The sequence below is a fragment of the Corythoichthys intestinalis genome, chromosome 3 (assembly GCF_030265065.1).
Source record: "Corythoichthys intestinalis isolate RoL2023-P3 chromosome 3, ASM3026506v1, whole genome shotgun sequence".
Lineage (NCBI taxonomy): Eukaryota > Metazoa > Chordata > Actinopteri > Syngnathiformes > Syngnathidae > Corythoichthys > Corythoichthys intestinalis.
In genome coordinates this window covers 11857027-11877819 of record NC_080397.1, presented here as the reverse complement: position 1 = coordinate 11877819, position 20793 = coordinate 11857027, and the positions used below count along the sequence as shown (strand labels likewise).

At 39.0% G+C, this 20793-nt stretch overlaps 1 protein-coding gene across 2 annotated transcripts in view; it reads right to left on the bottom strand.

Moving 5' to 3' along the window:
• cemip2 (cell migration inducing hyaluronidase 2) overlaps positions 1-20793 on the bottom strand; it is an 82237-nt gene that overhangs the window by 44469 nt on the left and 16975 nt on the right. For both annotated transcript variants that reach the window (XM_057831333.1, XM_057831332.1), the window contains 2 exons: positions 10397-10964; positions 794-963 (listed from right to left, as the gene is read on the bottom strand). In XM_057831333.1, coding sequence (XP_057687316.1) covers positions 794-963; positions 10397-10964 — 738 coding nt within the window. The remainder of the gene's footprint in view (positions 1-793; positions 964-10396; positions 10965-20793) is intronic.

Sequence of the window (20793 nt, the reverse complement as noted above, 5' to 3'; positions counted from 1 at the left end):
AATTTATAGAGTAAGTGCTGTGGTAGTTAGTAAAATATTTATTAATGATAGACATCTAATCATATGGTTCTTTTCATCAAAAGTAGACATTCAATCCATTTCGGCTGGCAGTGAATCCTCCTAGTTCAAATAGAATGGACGTCTAGCGCTGTTAATGGCAACCACTGAGTTAAAAACACCCATTTGCTGCAAAAATAGAAGATTTAACTATTTTAATGCCTTTTACTTGTCGTTATGATATGCTCAAGGACTTAAACAATATTACTTGAGTCATTTACTACCAGTATACTATGATAATTTACATATATGTGTAATGATAGTAAAATGCATAACAGAAACACCCATCAAAGGGACAAAAACGTATTGTTTAAGGATTTTAAAGCCTCGTACCTGTCAATATGATATGCTCAAAAACACGACCGATGTTAGTTACATCATTTAATGCCATTTCAGCATATGTATATTATTATCATTCACAGTGTGTGCTGTGGTAGATCGTAAAATTCATTTTAAAAACATCATTAACAGCAAAAATGTAATATGTACAGATCTTAAAGTCTCGTACTTATCACATGACATTGACAATGTTACTTTACTTGTTCACTGCCAGCCCAGGTATTGATACACTGTACTATTATAAATTATAAAGTATGTTAGTATGTTAGTTAGTAAAATCTACATTAAAAACACCAATTAACGACAATAGACGTCTAATCCATTTTGACTGGAAAGGGCTGCTAACGACCGAGAAACTTATCATCATACATCTTTTCCAACTTAAGGCATTCCTCACCATTCTTCCACTCGCTGTAAGCCGTGACAGAGAAGTGCACGCCATTGACGGTGGTGAAGTTCCTTCTTGCCAGCGCTCTGCCCCCAGTGTCATGATTCTCGTGCTCCCGGACATCCTCCGAGCATGATGCATTACCTCCCCCCACCACTGAGACCAAAGCCCAAGCCTGCCTGCAAAGACCGTGAAGGAGGATAAATTATATTATTTACATATGGAATAGGTTTTTGGTAACTTTGGAATTCAAGGTGTCATAACCTATTATAAGGCACATATTTAAATACTATAAAATAAAAAAACGACTTTAGACATGATTAGGGACACGATTTCTAGTGGAAATGCCTTTAAAATCAACAGAAAGTGAACCCTGCAATTTCTCTCGAATTATATTTTCTCATTGGTTTTTCATTAACATTCTATTAATTCGTAAAAATATTAAAAAAAAAAAAAAAAAAAAAAAACAATAAAATACAATTTTAGGCAGCACAGTGAAAGAGTGAACACGTCAGCTCTGAGATCGTGGGTTCAATCCCATCTCTGGCCTCCCTGTGAGGAGTCTGCATGTTTTTGCATGGGTTTTCTCCAGGTACTCCGGGTTCCCCCCAAAAAACATGCATGGTAGGCTGATTGAACACTCCAAATTATGGGTTGAAACCTATGCGCACCTCACGATACGATATACGATACAAAGCTCACGATAACGATGATCTTACGATATGTCCATAAAACAATTATAGATACATTGGTCAGGAAATTATTCTGGATGGTCTACGAAACAGAAAAACAAGCTATTTTTATCCTTCTTCTGTGTATTGGAATGAGTTTATCACTAGGAGACATCAAATCCATTTTAACTGGGATGGTGGCAGCAAATGAGCATTTGTTAATTCGCAGCCATCCCTCCTACTTCAAATGCATTGAACGTTTATGGCCATCAGTGGCAGCCAATGGCAGGTAATGATTTAATTTTGGGCCATTTCACATCAATTCCTGTTGATTTTTGGTCACTACCATTTACTTTGGGGCATTGACAGGTCACTACCTGTTGATTTTGAGGCATGACATTTTCATTTGGGGTTACTGAACAGGAAGTGACTCAAGAATGTCCCCAGATTAATAGGAAATGACTCAAAATCAATAGGAAGTAACCTTTAAATGCCCGTAAATGAACAGGACGTGACATGTAAATGCCCACAAGATTGGCTTTGAATGCTCTGGTTTAAGTGCCATTGACGTCGCTACACGTCCAATGTAGTCAAAATTAATTGGATGTCTAGCCCCATCAATGGCAGCCAGTGTGTTCTAATGGAAGATTTTGGTAGCAAACAGACATTGTTCTAATGGAAGACTTTGGTAGCAACCTGTTGGTTCCTTTTTATTTTTTTAAATAGCAACACCAGATTATAACAATATATCGATTCTTAGTGGGAGCATATCAGTTACCTTTTTGGCTACTTTTCGATATATTGTCACACCCTAGCCCAAATTGTCCGTAGGTGTGAGTGTGTGTGTGAATGGTTGTTTGGCTCTATGTGCCCTGCGACTGGCCGGCAAACAGTTCAGGCTGTACCCTGCCTACTGCACGTAGTTAGCTGGGATAGGCTCCAGCACCCACGTGACACTTGAGGCTTAGCAGTTCAGAATATGAATGAATGAATGAATACATTTATAAAAACAAAATTATGTAATTATTATTAATAATATTCCAGTTCAGCTTTTTTAAATTACCAAAAATAGTCACTTGCCTTATAAAGGGTTAAGAAAGCATGCATGTTTGCAAAAAAAAAAAAAAATTGCTTAAAATATACAAAGATGAAATCATCAGAACAGAGCAGCCATATGGGTGTGGCTGCAAAAAGGCAATAGCCTTGGATTCGGGGTGTAATTCTGTCCTTAGTTTCAAATGTCATCATTATTTTTATTTTGTCAACATTCCAAACAACTATTAAAATTTTGTGTCTAACAGAGAAAATATATCACACAAGTCATCAAACATGCTTTAACAGGACCACCCTGCGGTGGACTCTTACGGAACTATTTTCGCCAGATTTTGATTCCATCCCAGTTCTCAATTTAAAAATTTTTTAAAATTGATTAATTAATACAATTCACAATAGAATAACTGCACTAATTAAATACCTAAAAACAATCAGTAGTGGTAATCATCAGAGAAAAACATCTCAAAAAGTGCACTCAGTGGCTACACGCCAACTTTTCTGTTAAGTGCACATCGTCCTGGGGAAAAGGTCTTTTCACCTTGTACGCTGTGCGAGCACTGATAAAAGCACAAGCAGGAAGCCCAGGGGAGAGCGTAAACGCCGCACTTTTCCCTTCAGCCTTTACCGCTGGTTGATCTTCACAGCCTTTAAACAACCTCATTATTGCTGGGTGTGCGCGAGCAGCTAAGTGCTCTCCTGAGAGACATTAAATACACAGGGTCTACTGATGGATGGTCCACTTAAGTTAAAAACAGGTTAAAGTTCATTTAGGCCAAAAAAAAAAACGTTTTGTTCTATTTCTAAAGCAGCCATGTGTTGGAATTGTGCATTATTTGGTTGAAATTTGAGCAGTCCCAACCAGTCGACGTCATCTTTGATGTAACTTCGTCGATGAGCACAACATTGACAGCTGATCGGGAGTTTTTCGGGTTATTTTATACAGTTGAAATAACGTGTGCAAAGTTGAGATAGCGAAGGCTCCGGCGGCATGAGTTTCGAGCAAGGAAGAGGACAGGGGTTTCACTGTCGCGTGCAGGCTTTGTAAAGTTACGCTAAGTATCTGAACCTTTTGGAATTACATTTCTGCATAAAATCACCATCAAATGTGATCTGATCTTTGTTAAAATCACACAGATGTAAAAACTGTGTCTGCTTTAACTAAAACCACCCAAACATTTATAGGTTTTCATATTTTAATGAGGATAGCATGCAAACAATGACAGAAGGAGGAAAATATGTAAGGTAACCCTCTTCCTAAGGAGACTTAAAGAACAATTGAAACCAATTTTTACCAAACAATTTAAGTCAGGTGTGTGCCCAATCACTGCCCACTAAAAAAACACACACCTTGTAAGCATTGTCTTGATGAGAAGCATTGTCTGATGTGCATCATGGCTCAGCCAAAAGAGCTGTCTGAAGACCTGCGATCAAGGATTGTTGATTTGTATAAAGCTGGGAACGGACACAAAACCATCTCTCAAAGTCTGGATGTTCATAAATCGACAGTCAGAGAAGTTGTCTACAAATGGAAAGAGTTTGGCACTGTTGCTTCTCTCCCAAGGAATGGCCGTCCACCAAAGATTACGCCAAGAGTTCAGCGCAGAATACTAGAGTGTCTGCTAAAGACTTACAGAAATCACTGGCACAGTCCAATATCTCAGTGAGTCAGTGTACACATCAACTATATGTAAAGCTATGGCCAAGAATGGTGTTCATTGGAGGACTCCACGAAGGAAGCTACCGCTGTCTAAAAAAACATTGTTGCTCGTGTAATGTTCGCAAAAAGGCACTTGGACACTCCACAGAAGTTTTGGCAAAATATTTTGCGGACTGATGAAACCAAAGCTGAATTGTTTGAGAGTAACACACAAGCTCATGTGTGGAGGAAAAATGGAACAGCTCATCAACATCAACACCTCATCCCCACTGTGAAGCATGGTGGAGGGAGCATCATGATTTGGGGCTTTTTTGCCGCCTCAGGGCCTGAACAACTTGCAATTATTAATGAAAGAATGAATTCAAAAGATTAATTAAGATTAAGATCAAAAGATGTTTTGCAGGAAAACTGGAGGCCGTCTGTCAGAAAGTTGAAGCTAAAAAGAGGATGGATGCTGCAACAAGACAAAGATCCACAACACAGAAGTAAATCAACTTCAGAATAGTTACAGCAGAACAAAATACACGTTCTGGAGTGGCCAAGTCAAAGTCCAGACTTGAACCCCATTGAGATCCTGTGGCATGACCTAAAGACAGCGATTCATGCCAGACATCCCAGGAATCTGACTGAACTGTAGCAGTTTTGTAAAGAAGAATGGGCCAAGATTAGTCCTGATTGATGTGCCAGACTGATCTGCCGCTACAGGAAGCGTCTGGTTGAAGTTATTGCTGTCAAAAGGGGGGGGCCACAAAATATTAAATGTGACGGTTCATGTACTTATTTTTTCCCCTTCTGTCATTGTTTGCATACTATCCTCATTAAAATATGAAAACCTATAAATGTTTGGGTGGTTATAGTTAAAACAGACTTTTTTCATCTGTATGATTTTGACAAAGATCACGTTTGATTGCGATTTTATGCGGAAATGTGAGAAATTCCAAAAGGTTCAGATACTTTTTCATACACCTGTATCTACGTATTTATCTACTCTGCTCAACACCATCAGAGCGTCTTTTCTCGCTGCTGGAAACATTGTAACTGAAAAAAAGCTAACTTGACACTGGACCATGTAGACATGCTCACATTGCGTTACTTCAGTGATTAGAGAGAACAATATGGAGATAGGAGAGAAGTCAAAATTGTGTTGAATCCTGTTGGAAAAGTGTTCTGAATCTGTTTACTTTGCATTCACTTGCACTGGTGTTAGTTAATGGTGTTAGTTAATGTCAGCCTTTGACCTCACTGGACTGTGATTATTTAGTGTTCCTTTATTCAAGAATTTAAATAAGTGTTCAAAATTGTTTTTGTGAATTACGTAATAATCGTCAACGCCCCCCCCCCCCCCCAAAAAAACGCTAGATTAGTCCAAAAATGTCATCGTTAGACTAGTCGTAAAAATATTTGACAGACAAATCGGTTGGGGCAGCCCAAGTTGAAATGGCACAGAGAAAAACCTCCTTACGTTTGGAGAATGCTGCTGCATTTACTGGGTAGTTTATTGTGTTGACATAACTGTCTCTGACGTGTTGCCCTGACAGTCACATTCCCAGTCAGTTCTATGGCTTCAAAGCCATAAAGTTCTCTACTCTAGTGAGACTTTGAACCTTGTATTGTCTAGTGTAGAATACGTCAACTGCAGGTCTACTATCAGGCAAACCCACAGTGAGCACAGATTAAATCCATTCAATAAGCAGTAAACGATTAGGAGTGTGCATACTGGCAGGGCTTTATCAACACACTTGAAGTGCTACGGTGTGGTTTTGAGTGGATTTCTGTGAAGACCTATGTGCTGGCTCAGTATACCGAGGTGAAATGTGACACTAGAGAATCTGGCTTAGCGCTCAACTTGTCTGCCAAGCGAGTGTCGAGCCAGGCCCTAACACATATAAATCGAGTGCAGCGTCAGACCTCGCATTCGATGAGGCATTTTTGTTGGTGGGGGTTACAGACAATAGGAAATTTGACAGTGTGTCAACATTTGTCCTTTGAAGAAATACAAGAGATAGACACTACACTTCCTGAATAGTGGGTCGTATTTTGCACAAATTCTGGAAACTAAGGCCATAACCTTGTTATCCGGTGTGTGCTTCCTTTCCTAGCAAAGAGCAGAGATCCGGAGAAAACAGGAAGCAAAATATTATAGAATCGTTCAAGGTATGATTTCAAATGGGAAGGTACAAGGCAGGGCATCATTCCAGACATTAAAGACCCACAGAACAAAGAATTGTTGAATATCTACGTAAAGAGAAGTCAGAAGGTTAGAAGGCTATAATGTGGTGGGTAAAACAGATTTCAGTCCCTTGGTAACATGAAAACACAAAACCCTCCTACTGACAGTTCAGTGTAGGGCTGCAGCTATCGAATATTTTAGTAATCGAGTAATCGACTGAAAATTCTATCGATTAATCGAGTAATCGGATAAAACAAATATATTTTTAGGTGAAGAGCAATTATAAATATACATGAGAAAACAAGACATTTCATCTAATCTTGAACCATTTTCAGTCAATCAATGTCTTTATTTTCGATGTATATTGTTGAAAACAGCCAACAATTGCATCTCAGATGTAGCTAGAATAAAAAAAAAAAAGACTAATTCACTGCTTTCACTCAAAAAACTTTTAGATCTTATTTAAAATATATATATATATATATATATATATATATATATATATATATATTAGTACATAAAAATGCCGTTACGCTTGATAACACACATCACTTAAAAGTTAGGATTTTTTCCCACGTGTTTCAATTGAATTTCTATTTGTGTCAAGCCATTTTTTTAGTTCTAGTTAAGTTTTAAGTTAGTCTAAACTGTAAGTCCTGATAGGATTTTGAGTTTTTGCAGTGTTCAAAATAAATGTATGATACAGGCTGTATTTGAGCACGTTAGGGACCAGTGCTACTTGGTGTTTTATCCAGCAATGACTACTGAGCTAAAATTGATAGTTAGCATGATTAAGTTTTTATTCTACACCCTCATCACTCCACAATGCTATGTTATGTTAATGCCTGTATGTAAGACACGTTAGTCACGCATTGACAGTGGTCATAATTAATTGAAACCTAGCCCTCCGCAGGGCTAACTTTACGTGAGCTAGTAGCGACAGTAACGTTAATCTTATTTATTAGCGCTTAGCGCTCTTTATTAGCGCTTAGCGCTATACTGCTTTAAGATGGCGGCTGTCTAATAACGCTGCCTAGACGCGGCCGAGTCTGTCATTGCGCATCTAGTTCAACATACATGTGATCTTTATGAGACGCATCAGACGCTAGCTGTTACCAACGTAGCATCATGCGGGCTAGTATTTAGCAACGTCGGCGTCGTTTGTGGCGGTGTAGGTTCACTAGCGCAGGCCCCCGCGAGTGGATAGTGAGGGGAATAGGATAGTGCACCTACACCGGCTGTCAGCTGCAGTAAGTTTTTTTTTTTCCTTCTTCCTCTCCGCACGTGACAGCAAGTTGTCCCGCATTAAAAGTAGTCCGAGCAAAACGTAATGCTTAGAGCTGTCAAAATAAACGATTACTCGAGGTGAATAAAATTACTCGGATCAGTTTTTAAATTCGAGTTACTCGAGTACTCGTTTCAGCTCTAGTTCAGTGTTTTTCCAATGGCATTGAAGTGTCTTTTTTCCAAACTGCTTCTAGATAGACAATTCCCTTATTGCTAAACAAGTGAATAAGTATTCCAAAACGATACAGCTTCAATGAGCTGGGCCTCATTAGGGTCGAGGTTGAGGTGGAGCCTGTCCCCTCTGATTATGGACGACAGGTTGATGTTGGGTTTTCTCTCGTTTACACAGTAAAAGCAACCTAAGCACGGTGAACTTTAGATGGAAAGTACATGTACCCCCACCTGGTTAGTCAAGCTACTGAGGAGCTAAAGCAGATGCTTAGTAGCAGACCCAACTATTATTATACTGTACTCCCATGAAAGTGACGACAGGTTACACGGTTATCAACTAATTGGCTGCTATTGACGGCAGTAGACGTTCAATTGGTTTAAGTAGGATGGTTAACCTCCCACTCCAAATGGATTACATGTCTACTAGTGACAAACTCATTTCATTTCACAGGAAATGAATGAAAAGGACATCTATTATTGTCAATGGAACTGAAAGACTTAATTAAGCTAACATGCACATTTTTGAAAAGTATGAAACAATCGTGGTAACGCAAGGGTATCGAGGGTATTTTTGTACTTATGGCTTTATAAATCATTATGACTGCCAACCCACAAAATCTAAATATTTTTTTTTTTTTTTAAATCTAATAAAAATAAAATGAAAATATTTAGTTTTTTTCTTCTTTTTTTATTATAAAAACCCTTACCCTTTTTACAGTAAATTATTTGTTCTTAAAAAATGTAGAAGAGAATATTTACATTTTTCAATTGGCAAAATGTATTGTTAAAAAAATAAAAAGAGAATTTTAAGTGTTTTAATGAAAAAAAATATTTTTTTTAAATGAATGAAATAAAAATAAATGTTGAATATTTAGAAAAGGGAGTAGTTAAATTATTTTCTTTTTTTCGTTTAAAAATTTATCGAAATACTAATCAAAAATAAAGAGAATATTTCGCGTTAAGAGAATTTGATTTTCACAATTTTTTGGTTTAAAAATTCTCTATTAATCGACTGTGAATGGATGATTCATCACGGCCGCCCTATATACCCTACCCACCGACGTCACAAAACCACGTGCTCGCTGTGTGGTTCCGCCCACTTGTCCGTCATTTTGTCTCTGTATTAGCACTGTTTTCAATTGATCGAGGAATTTAAAATGCATTTCATGGAAGACCCGGTGCTTTCTGATGCCGTAAACTCACTGGATGTGTTGCATAAAAGGCGTTATGTGGAAAAGCTTCGTTCTATACAGTCGCCAGATCCATATTTGATGCCCAAATAGATGTTTTTCGACCCACTGTCTTCGCCCTGTCTGCCTGACATCTGCTACGCTGATATTTACAATTATCTTGTCCACACAAAATCAGCCTATTCTCACGAAAATTTGAAAAACTTCAAGAGCTTGGAGGCTTATAAATACTTCGTTGCTGGTTGGGTGAAACAGGTCCTCGTCCACGAAAATTCGGCAGGAATCTATCTTGTGCTTGGAAAGGTGAGTTACGAAATTTTCAATTCAAAATCTTTTGTTATTGCTAACATCCACTGTCAAGTCTAATGTATTTCATGTCATTTGTCAATGGAGTTAAGGCTTTTAATGTTTATATGGTTTAGCGATAGCACTCTCACTACATACATACGTGTATGTTGTCGGCGATTAGCCTAGCAATGATCTTAATTGTGGTTATTTGTCAGCTCCGTAGACGAGGCCAGTTTCTTTCACTTGGTACCAGCTAAATATTATTCAAAAAATAACGATGGTGGAAGAAAGGGAAGTCACAAACATCTTGAATTTGAAACTATGTCGTACTACGTCGTATGTTGTCGGCGATTAGCCTCGCAGTGATCTTAATTGTGGTTATTTGTCAGCCCCGTAGACGAGGCCAGTTTCTTTCACTTGGTACCAGCTAAATATTATTCAAAAAATAACGATGGTGGAAGAAAGGGAAGTCACAAACATCTTGAATTTGAAACTATGTCGTACTACGTCGTATGTTGTCGGCGATTAGCCTCGCAATGATCTTAATTGTGGTTATTTGTCAGCCCAAAACCCTCTAAGTATATCTTAAATGCATCTTACCGGATATAAAATGACTACTACATAGTCTGTGGTGATTTTTTGGTGCCCAGTTTTCACATCGAATTGCAGCCGTCCATTTCGCTCTCCTCTTTGAATCCCTCGGAATACGATAAAACTTCAAGTCTCTCCTTCCATCTTCTCTGTTAGTGCAACCAACAGCCACACACGCCTTCACCATTTTGATTATTAATGTTAAGGAGCAGAAAAACACGCCGTAAATAGGAGAAATGTACGTAGCCGTAACAGGTTAACACTATGTTTTGACGGACAAGTGGGCGGTACCATTCAGGAGAGCGGAGTTGTGACGTCACGTGGGTAGGGTCTATTGGTAACAAAAAAAAAAATCCCAACATTTAAAAAACGACAACATTCTGCCTTTTAGTATTTCAGCATGAAACAACAATTCACATTATTTGCTTTTGCGGACCACATAAAACCATGTAGCCAGATGTTTAGCACCTATCTGCCAAAGACTCGATCACCGAGCCACAGTGAATTCTGTCATAGTGCAAAAGGCCTCTTCACCTGTACTTGAGATCAGAGACGTAGCTGCTACCAAGCGTGTCTTCGATAGCTTTCTTGGTTTCATCCAGAAGACTTTTGACGGCAGAGTCTCCGACGGCGAGTGCCACGATGCGACCCATCGGCAGGGTCCTGAGCAGCCGGGTGAGGCGCCGACTGTCATTGCGGGATTCGTGGGTGTCGTAACGTTCCCTGAGCAGGACGTCGGCCGTGTCCTGATCCACCACGCGCAGGTTGATGCCTCTGCTGAAGTTACGCTGGAAGCTATCGCCTCCTGTGGTCAGGCCAGAGGCAGGCACGCTCTTTGTTAACAGTGACCACGATATTCTTTCTGTACCATGAAGCTCCAAGCTTCCGCCGCTCATGACGCCAATGAACTTGCGTCCGAAAATGGGTACTTCGGAGACGTCCTTGCTGTCGGAGCGGCCAGTCAGGGTGATAACAGCACGGGAACGGTAGCGACATTTGGGTGCGCCGATGTGTAGTGCACCACCATTTTCAATCAGGATGTGATGTGTTCTCAAGGTTATGTTCTTAGAGCCATCTGCTTTGTCCGCAAAGACTATACGCCCTGTGAGAGGACAGAAGGTGGAATGTTGATTAATCAAAATGTTAGGATGGCCTAAAATTAAAATGTCAATTTGTTTTGTTCACTAAAAAATTGTTTTTTTTTTTTCCTCTCGCCTTCATTCTTAAGGAGACAATAACAACAAAAGACAGAAAGCTCATAACACCAGGAGCTTGCTGTGACGTCGTTACTCTCGCGAGACTCCGTAGACGCATGACGCAATCAACTGGCTAGGCTAGCAAGTAACTTTGCTCAAAAAGACTTCAACTAATTTTTCCCTCAAATTTTTCACGATCGTGATTTACCTTTTTTCTCCGACTCCACCACACATCAAGGAAACGCCATGGCAATATCTAGTCAACGCAGTGATCTCCCGGCGAAGCGTAAAAAGGCAGATTCTATTGATTCGGCTACATCGACCGACCATCTGTTGTTAGCAAGCCCACCCGAATACACAAAGTCACTTAGGGAGGGAATTGGATCAATCAATAAGAAAATATCGATAGCATTAGAAATCCTTCAAGCCGATATTAAAAAGTTAAAAGAAAGCCTCGTGTTTACACAGCAGGAGGCAGTATATCTCAAGTCGCAAAACGATATCCTTAAAGGCGCCTTCGAGTCGACGGCAGGACTATTAGAATCCATGATAAAAGAGAACAAGATAATGAAAGAGTCTTATTTTGAACCTTCAATCAAGGAGCATGAGGGACAATTTAATTTTCTCTGGCATCGAAGAAAACACAGTAGACAAACCAGAAGCCCTCGTTAAGTCATTTATGGCAACATCTCTCAAGCTGCCCAAGGAAATGGTGGATTCGATAAAGTTTACGAGGGTACACCGTCTTGGGAAGCCAAGAGGAAGCGGTCCGCGTCCAATAATCGCCAAGTTCGAGCTCTACCAGCAGAAAGTACTGGTGAAATCCAAAGGAAGAGAATTACAAGGAACAAGATTCGGTATGAATGATCATTTCCCGCGCGAGATCAACGAAAGACGGAAAATCCTCTATCCCACAGGTGTCAAACCGATTCCAGAAAGGGCCTAGTGGGTGCAGGTTTGCTTTCCAACCAATGAAGAGGACACCTTTTCACCAATTAGATCTTTTTCATGTGTAATCAGTTAAACTTTGTCAGGTGCTGCTTGTTTCAGCTGGAAGTTCATTGGTTAAACTCTGCGCGTTATCGGTTGGAACACAATCCTGCACCCACTAGGCCCTTTCTGGAATCTGTTTGACACCTGTGCTCTATCCAATTCTGAAGCGGTCCAGAGCAGAGGGCAAACGTGCAGTTATCACAGTCGACAAACTTTACATTGATGGTCAACTATATCGAAACCAAGTGCTCACCCCATGGCTATTCTGACCGATAAGTAATGCCTAAATATTTCTATTATGCATACAATGCTGAATGTAGCTGTCTTGATTTATAGATTAGGGATGCTTAATACTTAGTCTGCTATTCCTAAACACTTCAAGTACGCATATAATGCTGAATTAAATTGTTTTGGTTTGAGTAAGGCACATATGTAGATTAGGGCTGCATGATAATTATTTCGTCTGTACCTTCAAAACACTTCCAGTTCGTATATAATGCTGAATTAAGTTGTTTTTTGTTTGAGCAAGGCACATGTGTAGATTAGGATTGCACGATAATCACTTTGTCTGTACTTCCTAAACACTTCCAATATGTACATAATGCCGTATTAAGTCGATTTGATTTCAACAATGCACACGTACAGATCAGGGTTGCATGATAATCACTTAGTCTATAAGAGTCATGCATGTCTCACACTACACATTTCTGTTCTGGCGCTCATATCTTTTCTTCTTTTTCTGGGTTATTTGTTTCACCTTTTCCACACCGCTGTTTTCAAACACACACTAAGTACACGCTTTAAAATTGTAATGTTTAGTGTTGATGCTACCCATGTATGTAATCTTTCTAACAACGTCTTAATGTCATGTGAATTATGCCAAGCGGTTTACAAAAAATTGCATTCAGTTCTATTAGAATTTGATTTATTACATACTTGTATGGCTTCTAATGAATGTGAATGGTTGATGACATTCAGGACCAAATATTATATCACACATCCTGAGATCATTACTTTCCTTAAGATACCTATGAATATCCGCTTATGACATATATAAATTTTGTTTTATTTAATGCGAATGGCTTCCGATCGCAGGCAAAGAGAACTAAAATTATGGAATACATCACCAAATTAAAGGCAGACCTCTTCTTTATGCAAGAATCACATCTAGCCAAATCTGAAGAGAAATATCTTAAACACTCAAATTTTAACTTGATGTATTCAGCCAGCTATAACAGCAGACAAAGAGGAGTATCAATATTAATATATAAAAGAATCTCATTCACATTAAATAATGCAATTGCAGACCCGGAAGGTAGATTCATAATAGTACAAGCTACCATAAGTAATAAACTGTTCACATTAGTGAACATATATGCCCCAAACAACGACGATACACAGTTCTTCCACAATATCTTTGGTAAATTGAGTGACATGTCAGTGAACTCCACAGTTATTATAGGAGGGAACTTTAACACAACACTTGATCCAAGTATAGATAGCTCCAATTCTAAACTCACTAAACAGTCACAAACTGCAAGAACCATTAGGAAATATATGGACGATTTCGGCTTAAGTGACGTTTGGAGAGCAAAACATTTAACAAAAAGGGAATATACCTTTCAATCCCTAGCCCATGGTTCGTGTTCAAGAATCGATTTTTTTCTAGCGAATAATTCCGCTATTAATAATATTTCGCCAAGAATACATCCAATAATCATCAGTGATCATGCACCAATTTCTTTAGCCCTTAAAAGTGACTCCCGCACGATACCCCACGCAACCTGGCGCTGTAATGATTCCTTATTAGATGACCCAGCATTTGATACATTCGTTAAGAAAGAATGGAAAGACTTTATGGAACTTAACGATTCCCCAAACATCTCACCATCATTGCTTTGGGAAACAGGAAAATGTGTAATTCGAGGCAAGATTATCTCATATTCATCAAATAAAAAAAAACAAGAACAGAAGTTGGAAAACGAATTAGAAATAAAAATCAAACAACTGACGGAGGAATTCGCCAAGAATCCCACAGACAATACCACAAAAGAACTTTTCAGCGCCAAAGAACAGCTCAATAGGATTCTGTCTAAAAAAACTCAGTTTCTGTTACAACAACTACGATATACCAACTATGAGCATAATAACAAATCCGGGAAATATTTGGCAAACCAACTCGAACGTAACAAAGAAAAAACATTAATTACAACAATACAAGATTCAGCAGGCATAATAACACAATCACCAGAAAAAATTAACGAAACTTTCTATAGCTACTACAAAAACTTAGACTCGGTGACAAACGATCATAACGAAGAAGATACTGACTTATTCATCAGTAATCTTGACATCCCCCAAATAACCTTAGAAAGCAAACAATTGCTAGATACCCCACTTACCCTCGCTGAATTATGGAATGCTGTAAAGGACATGCCAACAGGTCGCGCACTGGGGCCCGACGGGTTCTCGACATCATATCTTAAACACTTTTGGAATATGCTGGCACCACTTTTCTATAGAATGGTTCAAGAAATCAGTGCCTAGGGTCAAATTAGAGACAATATGAACACAGCAGTAATCAAACTACTGCCAAAAGCGGGGAAAGACCTAACCCAACCAGCAAACTATAGACCAATATCCTTAATGAATACAGATATTAAAATTATTGCTAAGGCTTTAGCTACTAGATTAGAACAAACTCTTCCCACTATAATTCATAAAGACCAGACCAGCTTTATTAAAGGACGTAATCCTCCAACAATATAAGACGTTTGTTAAATCTTATTAATATTGCACAGAATTATAAACGGAAAGCAATTATCCTCTCTTTGGACGCAGAAAAAGCATTTGACAAAGTCAACTGGATTTTTCTCTTCAAAATTTTGGAAAAATTTGGCTTTGGTGAGCCATTTATCCGTTGGATAAAAATATTGTACAGCGCCCCAAAAGCCACTGTCAACACAAACGGGGGCCTTTCACAAAGTTTCTGTCTTCAAAGGGGAACTCGACAAGGTTGTCCACTCTCACCCCTATTATTCGCTCTATTTATCGAACCATTAGCAATTGCAATACGACAAAACGCTAATATCAAAGCGATCTGCTCACAAACATCAGAACACAAAATTAACTTATACGCAGACGATATACTATTATATCTAGAAAAACCAGAATCCTCCCTAAATGAGACTTTTGAACTAATAAAACCATTTTCGCAAATATCAGATTATGCTATAAATTGGTCAAAATCAATTATAATGCCCTTATCAACAAACTCATGGAATCCTGCAGATCAAAATCTAAATCACAATCTTCCAATAGGGAATATAAAGTATCTTGGAATCAACATTTCACCAAAACTTACAGAATTAACTAAACTAAATCATACACCCCTCTTAGCAAAAATATGTGAAGATTTGACACACTGGAATAATCTACCCATCTCACTTTTGGGCCGGATAGCAACAGTCAAAATGAAAGTATTACCACAAATAAACTTTGTTCTCAATGATCCCCTTTAAACCCACTCAAAAATGGTTTCAAGACCTAGACTCAGCCGCATAGGTTGCGCTAGACTTTTTCGTTGTCTGTCATATTGACTGACAGTGTCATAAAAATCCGGTCATAATCTATTTTTACCAGTCACTTACATTTTTAAAATGATAATAATGACATTCTATAGTTTTTAGTTTTCATTCATTTTTAATTAATATTCTGTCCGAATAAGCTTAATGTAGTGGAGAAAACTGGATTCTCGCTGATTCAGGTTGATTTTAGCTGTGTTCACGTCAGTGTGTTGGCCAAACACCACTTAAGGCCCACTCAAAGTAGAGGCAATCACGGCACTTGGACAGGTGGCTGGATTTCTCCTTTTTCTTTAATGCAAATCCTCTTAAATCAACTTTATACAGTCCATTCATCCCAACTGTCCATGTAGATGTGGAAATGGTTATATTCTTGAGTAGGTGTTTGTGGGTATACAGGTATATGTGTGTATCTGTGTGTGTGGTTTATCTGTACAAAAGACATGAAAAGAAACAATAAATAAATATACATTGCTTAAATTCAACTTAATTACATTTAAACATGTCGATGGAATATTCGAAGTTAAGCTTGAACTATTTTCTACGCTCCAGCTAAGCACTTCCGGTTCTGGGCACTTATTGTGAAGGCGGATTCACTCTACTTCCGGTGCGCTATGCCGCGACTTGTTGCTATTTTAGAATCGCAGCATAGCAACACGCTAACGGACTACCACGCAAAACAATCGGACGAACTATCATGACAACAGCAAAAGGTAATCATAACAAATTGTCTACGTAAATATGAATGCTGCTTGTGATACTCACTTTGCATTTACGCACAGCAATGAACAAACACACAATTAGACGCACGCTCATGTCGTGCATCCACCCATGACTTTCTTTTTTTTTTTTTTTTTCTTTTTTTTATTGTTTTCCAGTCACATGTCAAATTGAGCATCCATTCCTCAGCAGTGGAATCAAACTAACAAACTATGTGACAATGTATAAAGAACAATACCCCCCCAAAACAGAAAATACAAATCAAACCATACAGGCAAACACACAAAAAAAAACAAACTTAAACACACAAACAGTACCTCGTCGGTCTTAAGATATACTGTATATTAGCATCCTGTCTCCGCAGTTCAGCAGCAGCAATTAATCCCACACAGTGCTCCCCAAAAATCAGAATCCAATGCTGTATACATAGAAATAAACACCCATGACTTTCTTACTATTGACATCGCATTCTGGTACGGTGCATGCGCAATCCAACTTTTCACCTATTTACGTCAGCCAAATGTGGGAATCAAATGATGCTGAAGGCATTGAACGAGCAACTGTGAACATCTTAAGCAAACAATCACATAACTTTGTAGCCTTTTCTACACTTAACAAGAGGCAAACAGAGAGCGGAGTTCACCAATCAGCGACGGGCAGACTGCCGCTAGCAAAGCGACAAGGGCAGGACGAGGGACTTGCGCGTGGAAGTAAACATACGAGGAGAACGGAGTTTATTCAACATGGCTAGCGAGAGACAGACTTGTCAATGACTCGTTGTGTTTTAGCTTATTTAAAACTGAATTTACCGCGGATTGGAACATATTCTCGGCCCTCCCGTTCGCCATCCGTGTTGTTCTAGAGACGACTTTCGGCGCGCAAGAGTGACGTTGCTTGTGAAGAACACGTCACGCAAATAAACAAGTCTGATTTGTCGATTGATTTTGTACCTTCTCGAGAGGCTGTGTCCCAGACTTTTCTCTCAGTGTTTGAAAAATACAGGGAGAACAGTCTGGCCGTGCAAGGCAAACACTCAGTTGCCTTAACATTTTTCCGAGTAAGGCCAACGACGTCATGCATCAAGAGAGACAATAGCTAATTAATATGCTTACTCGCCGCCACCCTGTGGGTGTGAATTGCAACCTGTCAAAATGACGGATGGACTTCAGTTTTTTCCGTCACCGTTTTAAAAAACCGGTCAACGACGGAAAATATTCGGTTAACGCGCCCCCTGCTCAGCCGTCACAAAATTCTACTTTAAGAACAAGAAAAACAGAATTAACCTTGCTAAATTGCAAAGAAATAAACCGGAGGGGGGTCTAGAGGCCCCTAATTTCCAACACTATTATATAGCAAATCAAATACAGTATCTTATTCGGTGGTTATATCTTAACACTGAACAACAGTCATGGCTAGAATTAGAGCAAATAGACTGCAACCAAATACAATTGGCAAACCTGCCCTTTATTAGTTCTAGTATTAAGCACCATAGCTGCTTCAAAAACCCAATGATAGCATGTACCTTGAAAGCCTGGTGGAGAGGTATGGAAATTACGCAATCACAACAAGCCCCGTGTAAATTTTCACCAATCTGGTACAACCCAGACTTTGAAGTTAATAAAATTCCTATTTATTTCAGCACATGGGATGATACGGGAATAAACCAGTTACATCACTTGTTTAAAGATAATACATTCATGTCATATGAAAAAATACTACAAAATTTCCAGATCAAAGGGGTCAATTTCCTTCAATACAATAAAATCAGGGCAGCCAACAGAAGCAAATTCCCATCACTAACGGGTACGTTAGACCCACCACCTTTCGTAAATAAAATAATAAATATCCACCCTCAAGAAAAAAAAATACTTTCAAAAGTCTATAAAGCCCTCTCATGTAACAACTCTACTTGCCTACCAATCGAAAAATGGAATAATGAACTTTCGGTAACATTAGATAATAACTATTGATCCAACATCTGTAAAAATACATTTATAATGACAAAGAATAAGAACCTTCAGCTTATACAATTCAAAATACTGCACAGATGGCATATTACTCAATCTAAAATGTACAAAATGGGGTGCTCCCAATCAGATAAATGCACAAGCTGCAACGAAGATTCTTCAGACACATACAGGCATGAAAATCTCTCACCTTTCGGCGAAATTCGCCGTTTTGAAGTCAAAAAGGGCGACCTACATGAATTGCGTAGATCCGAGGAGAAATTCTTTTTGGGAGGAGGGGGCGGGTCGGGAGGTTTTATTTAATTATTATTATTATTATTATCATCATGTGATTAACTTAGTACGTAAACTGAGCACTTAAGAAATCGGTTCTTTAAAACAGTGACACGTGGACAGTCAGCAAATCCTTCTAGATGCTTCGCTGACGAGAACCAATCATCGGCCCAAGCTGCGTTCCATTATTCCAAACGCACGCACTACGTGTACATGGAGTGCTCGGAGAGCCTTTGGTTGCTTTGCAAAGCTACGAAAAAAAAAGCAGGCCTTATCCACACCGGGGCAGACCAGAGCGCAGCATACACACTTGCCTGTATTTGCCAGCAGATTGAATTTGGTGAGTAATGGTTTCCATTGTTTTCACATTTTGCGATATAAAAAAAGTTACTGCCATTCGTTGCAGCTTGCGTTGAACACTGCCAGAGCTAGCCAAATCTTCCATGAAAAAAAATAGCTCCCGTTAAATTGGCGTCAAGCTTGTGTATTTAGCGGTAATATAGACGAAGAAACACACTGTTGAGTCAAATTAAGCGGCATGCTCTCGGATGGAGGGGGGCGCCTCGTATCGCTCCCGTCGTCCGCCTGAGACGCGTTATTTTCGGCTGTGACTTGAGATGACGGCCGGTGTCGGCACAACACCGGCCCGACGAGTGGTGGGAATGACTCTTGCTAAGCTTTTCAGGAATATAGGGATCCCTCGTTTTTCGCGGTTAATGGGGACCAGAACCCGCCACAATAAGTGAAAACCACGAAGTAGCGCCCCCCCCCTCCCCATTTTGTGTGCGTGTTCGATGTATTTATTCAGATTTTACATTGGAAAAAAGATACATATATATAAGACATGCTTTTTCACTTTTTTCACCAAAGTATCATTTATAAATGGTTTTCAAGCACTTCAAAATGTAAGAATTATGATCAGTTTTAAACATGTTACTGCCCCACCGAATTATTTTTAAACAAGAAGAAAGTAGTAAGAAAATGCTTGGCTTTATTAAATGCTTCATAGTGAGTCTACTCAAACCCTCTCAGGCTTTGTTAAACGGTGATTGACACATGTGCAAAGTTTTTCTTTTTATATATATTTTTTTGTTTGAAGCAACTTATTTGATTGAATAATAAAGACACAAATGTCCTAGCCAAAATGTGGCCCAAACGCAAAACATTACTTCAATGGAAAAATTTGTTTCAATCAAGAAAAATAGTTTTCAAATGCTTTTTTTGTCTCAAATTTATTTTTGCAATCAAAAACAATTTTTTTTATTGAAGTGACTTTTTTGGGATTAAAAGTATATACTGTATTTTGATTGAAGCAACTTTGTTCTTTATAGAAGTAACTTTGTTTTTTGATTGAATAATAAAAACACAAATCTACCTCCATCGTTATTGAGAAAGAAATTAAGAAAGCTTTAAAACTAAAAGCCACCAGGGAGTCCGTTTTTTTTTTTTTTTTTTTTTAAATATTTATATTTCATTACATAGACATGCCTCGTAGGGAAAGGAGATTGAGGGATAAAAAAAGGAGTTGGATGAAGCTGCTAAAGGCAGTGGATACCTCATCAGCTGGGTGAATAGCAGACCTGGTAAGAACAAGTTTGCAAGGATAGTCGGGTATTAAATACAATTATAAACACAATTACAATGTTATTTTTCTATAAGATTTTATGTCATTGCTTTATTAATCATTAGGTGCTAGAGTTGTTAAGTATGGATAATAATGAAATAATAGTTTTGAGAAAACTGTGCTTTTGGTGGCTCAGTGACCATCTGATATGGTTTGTTCTCAGATGAACAAGTTGAGGAAGGAAGTTTCGATGCAGAGGTTGAAGGAAGAAAAGAGGCAGACTGACTGAGTCACAGCCAGAAAGTGTTGATGACAGTTTTGATTTCTATTCACTGTTGCCCCTTCCCAATTAAAGTATGTCACAGTCGCAGCCAATTATTATCTAAAGCTGGTTAAAATTGAAGTTATGTTGTTTTAAGCCGTATTAAACACTTGTTCATGTGCCCCTTTTGATCTACGAGCACCCGCCCCTCCACCGGTCTCTGCACGGCCCTGCTGAAACACAGTGAAACACCGATCTTGCATCGCCCCGTGGCAGTTCCTCGGCGTTCTCCTGCCTCCGCCTTCCCCTCTTCTCTGACTGGACATCCGCCCTGCGCTCCGTCGCGGGTCGCTGGCTGGGCGCCGGTGTATC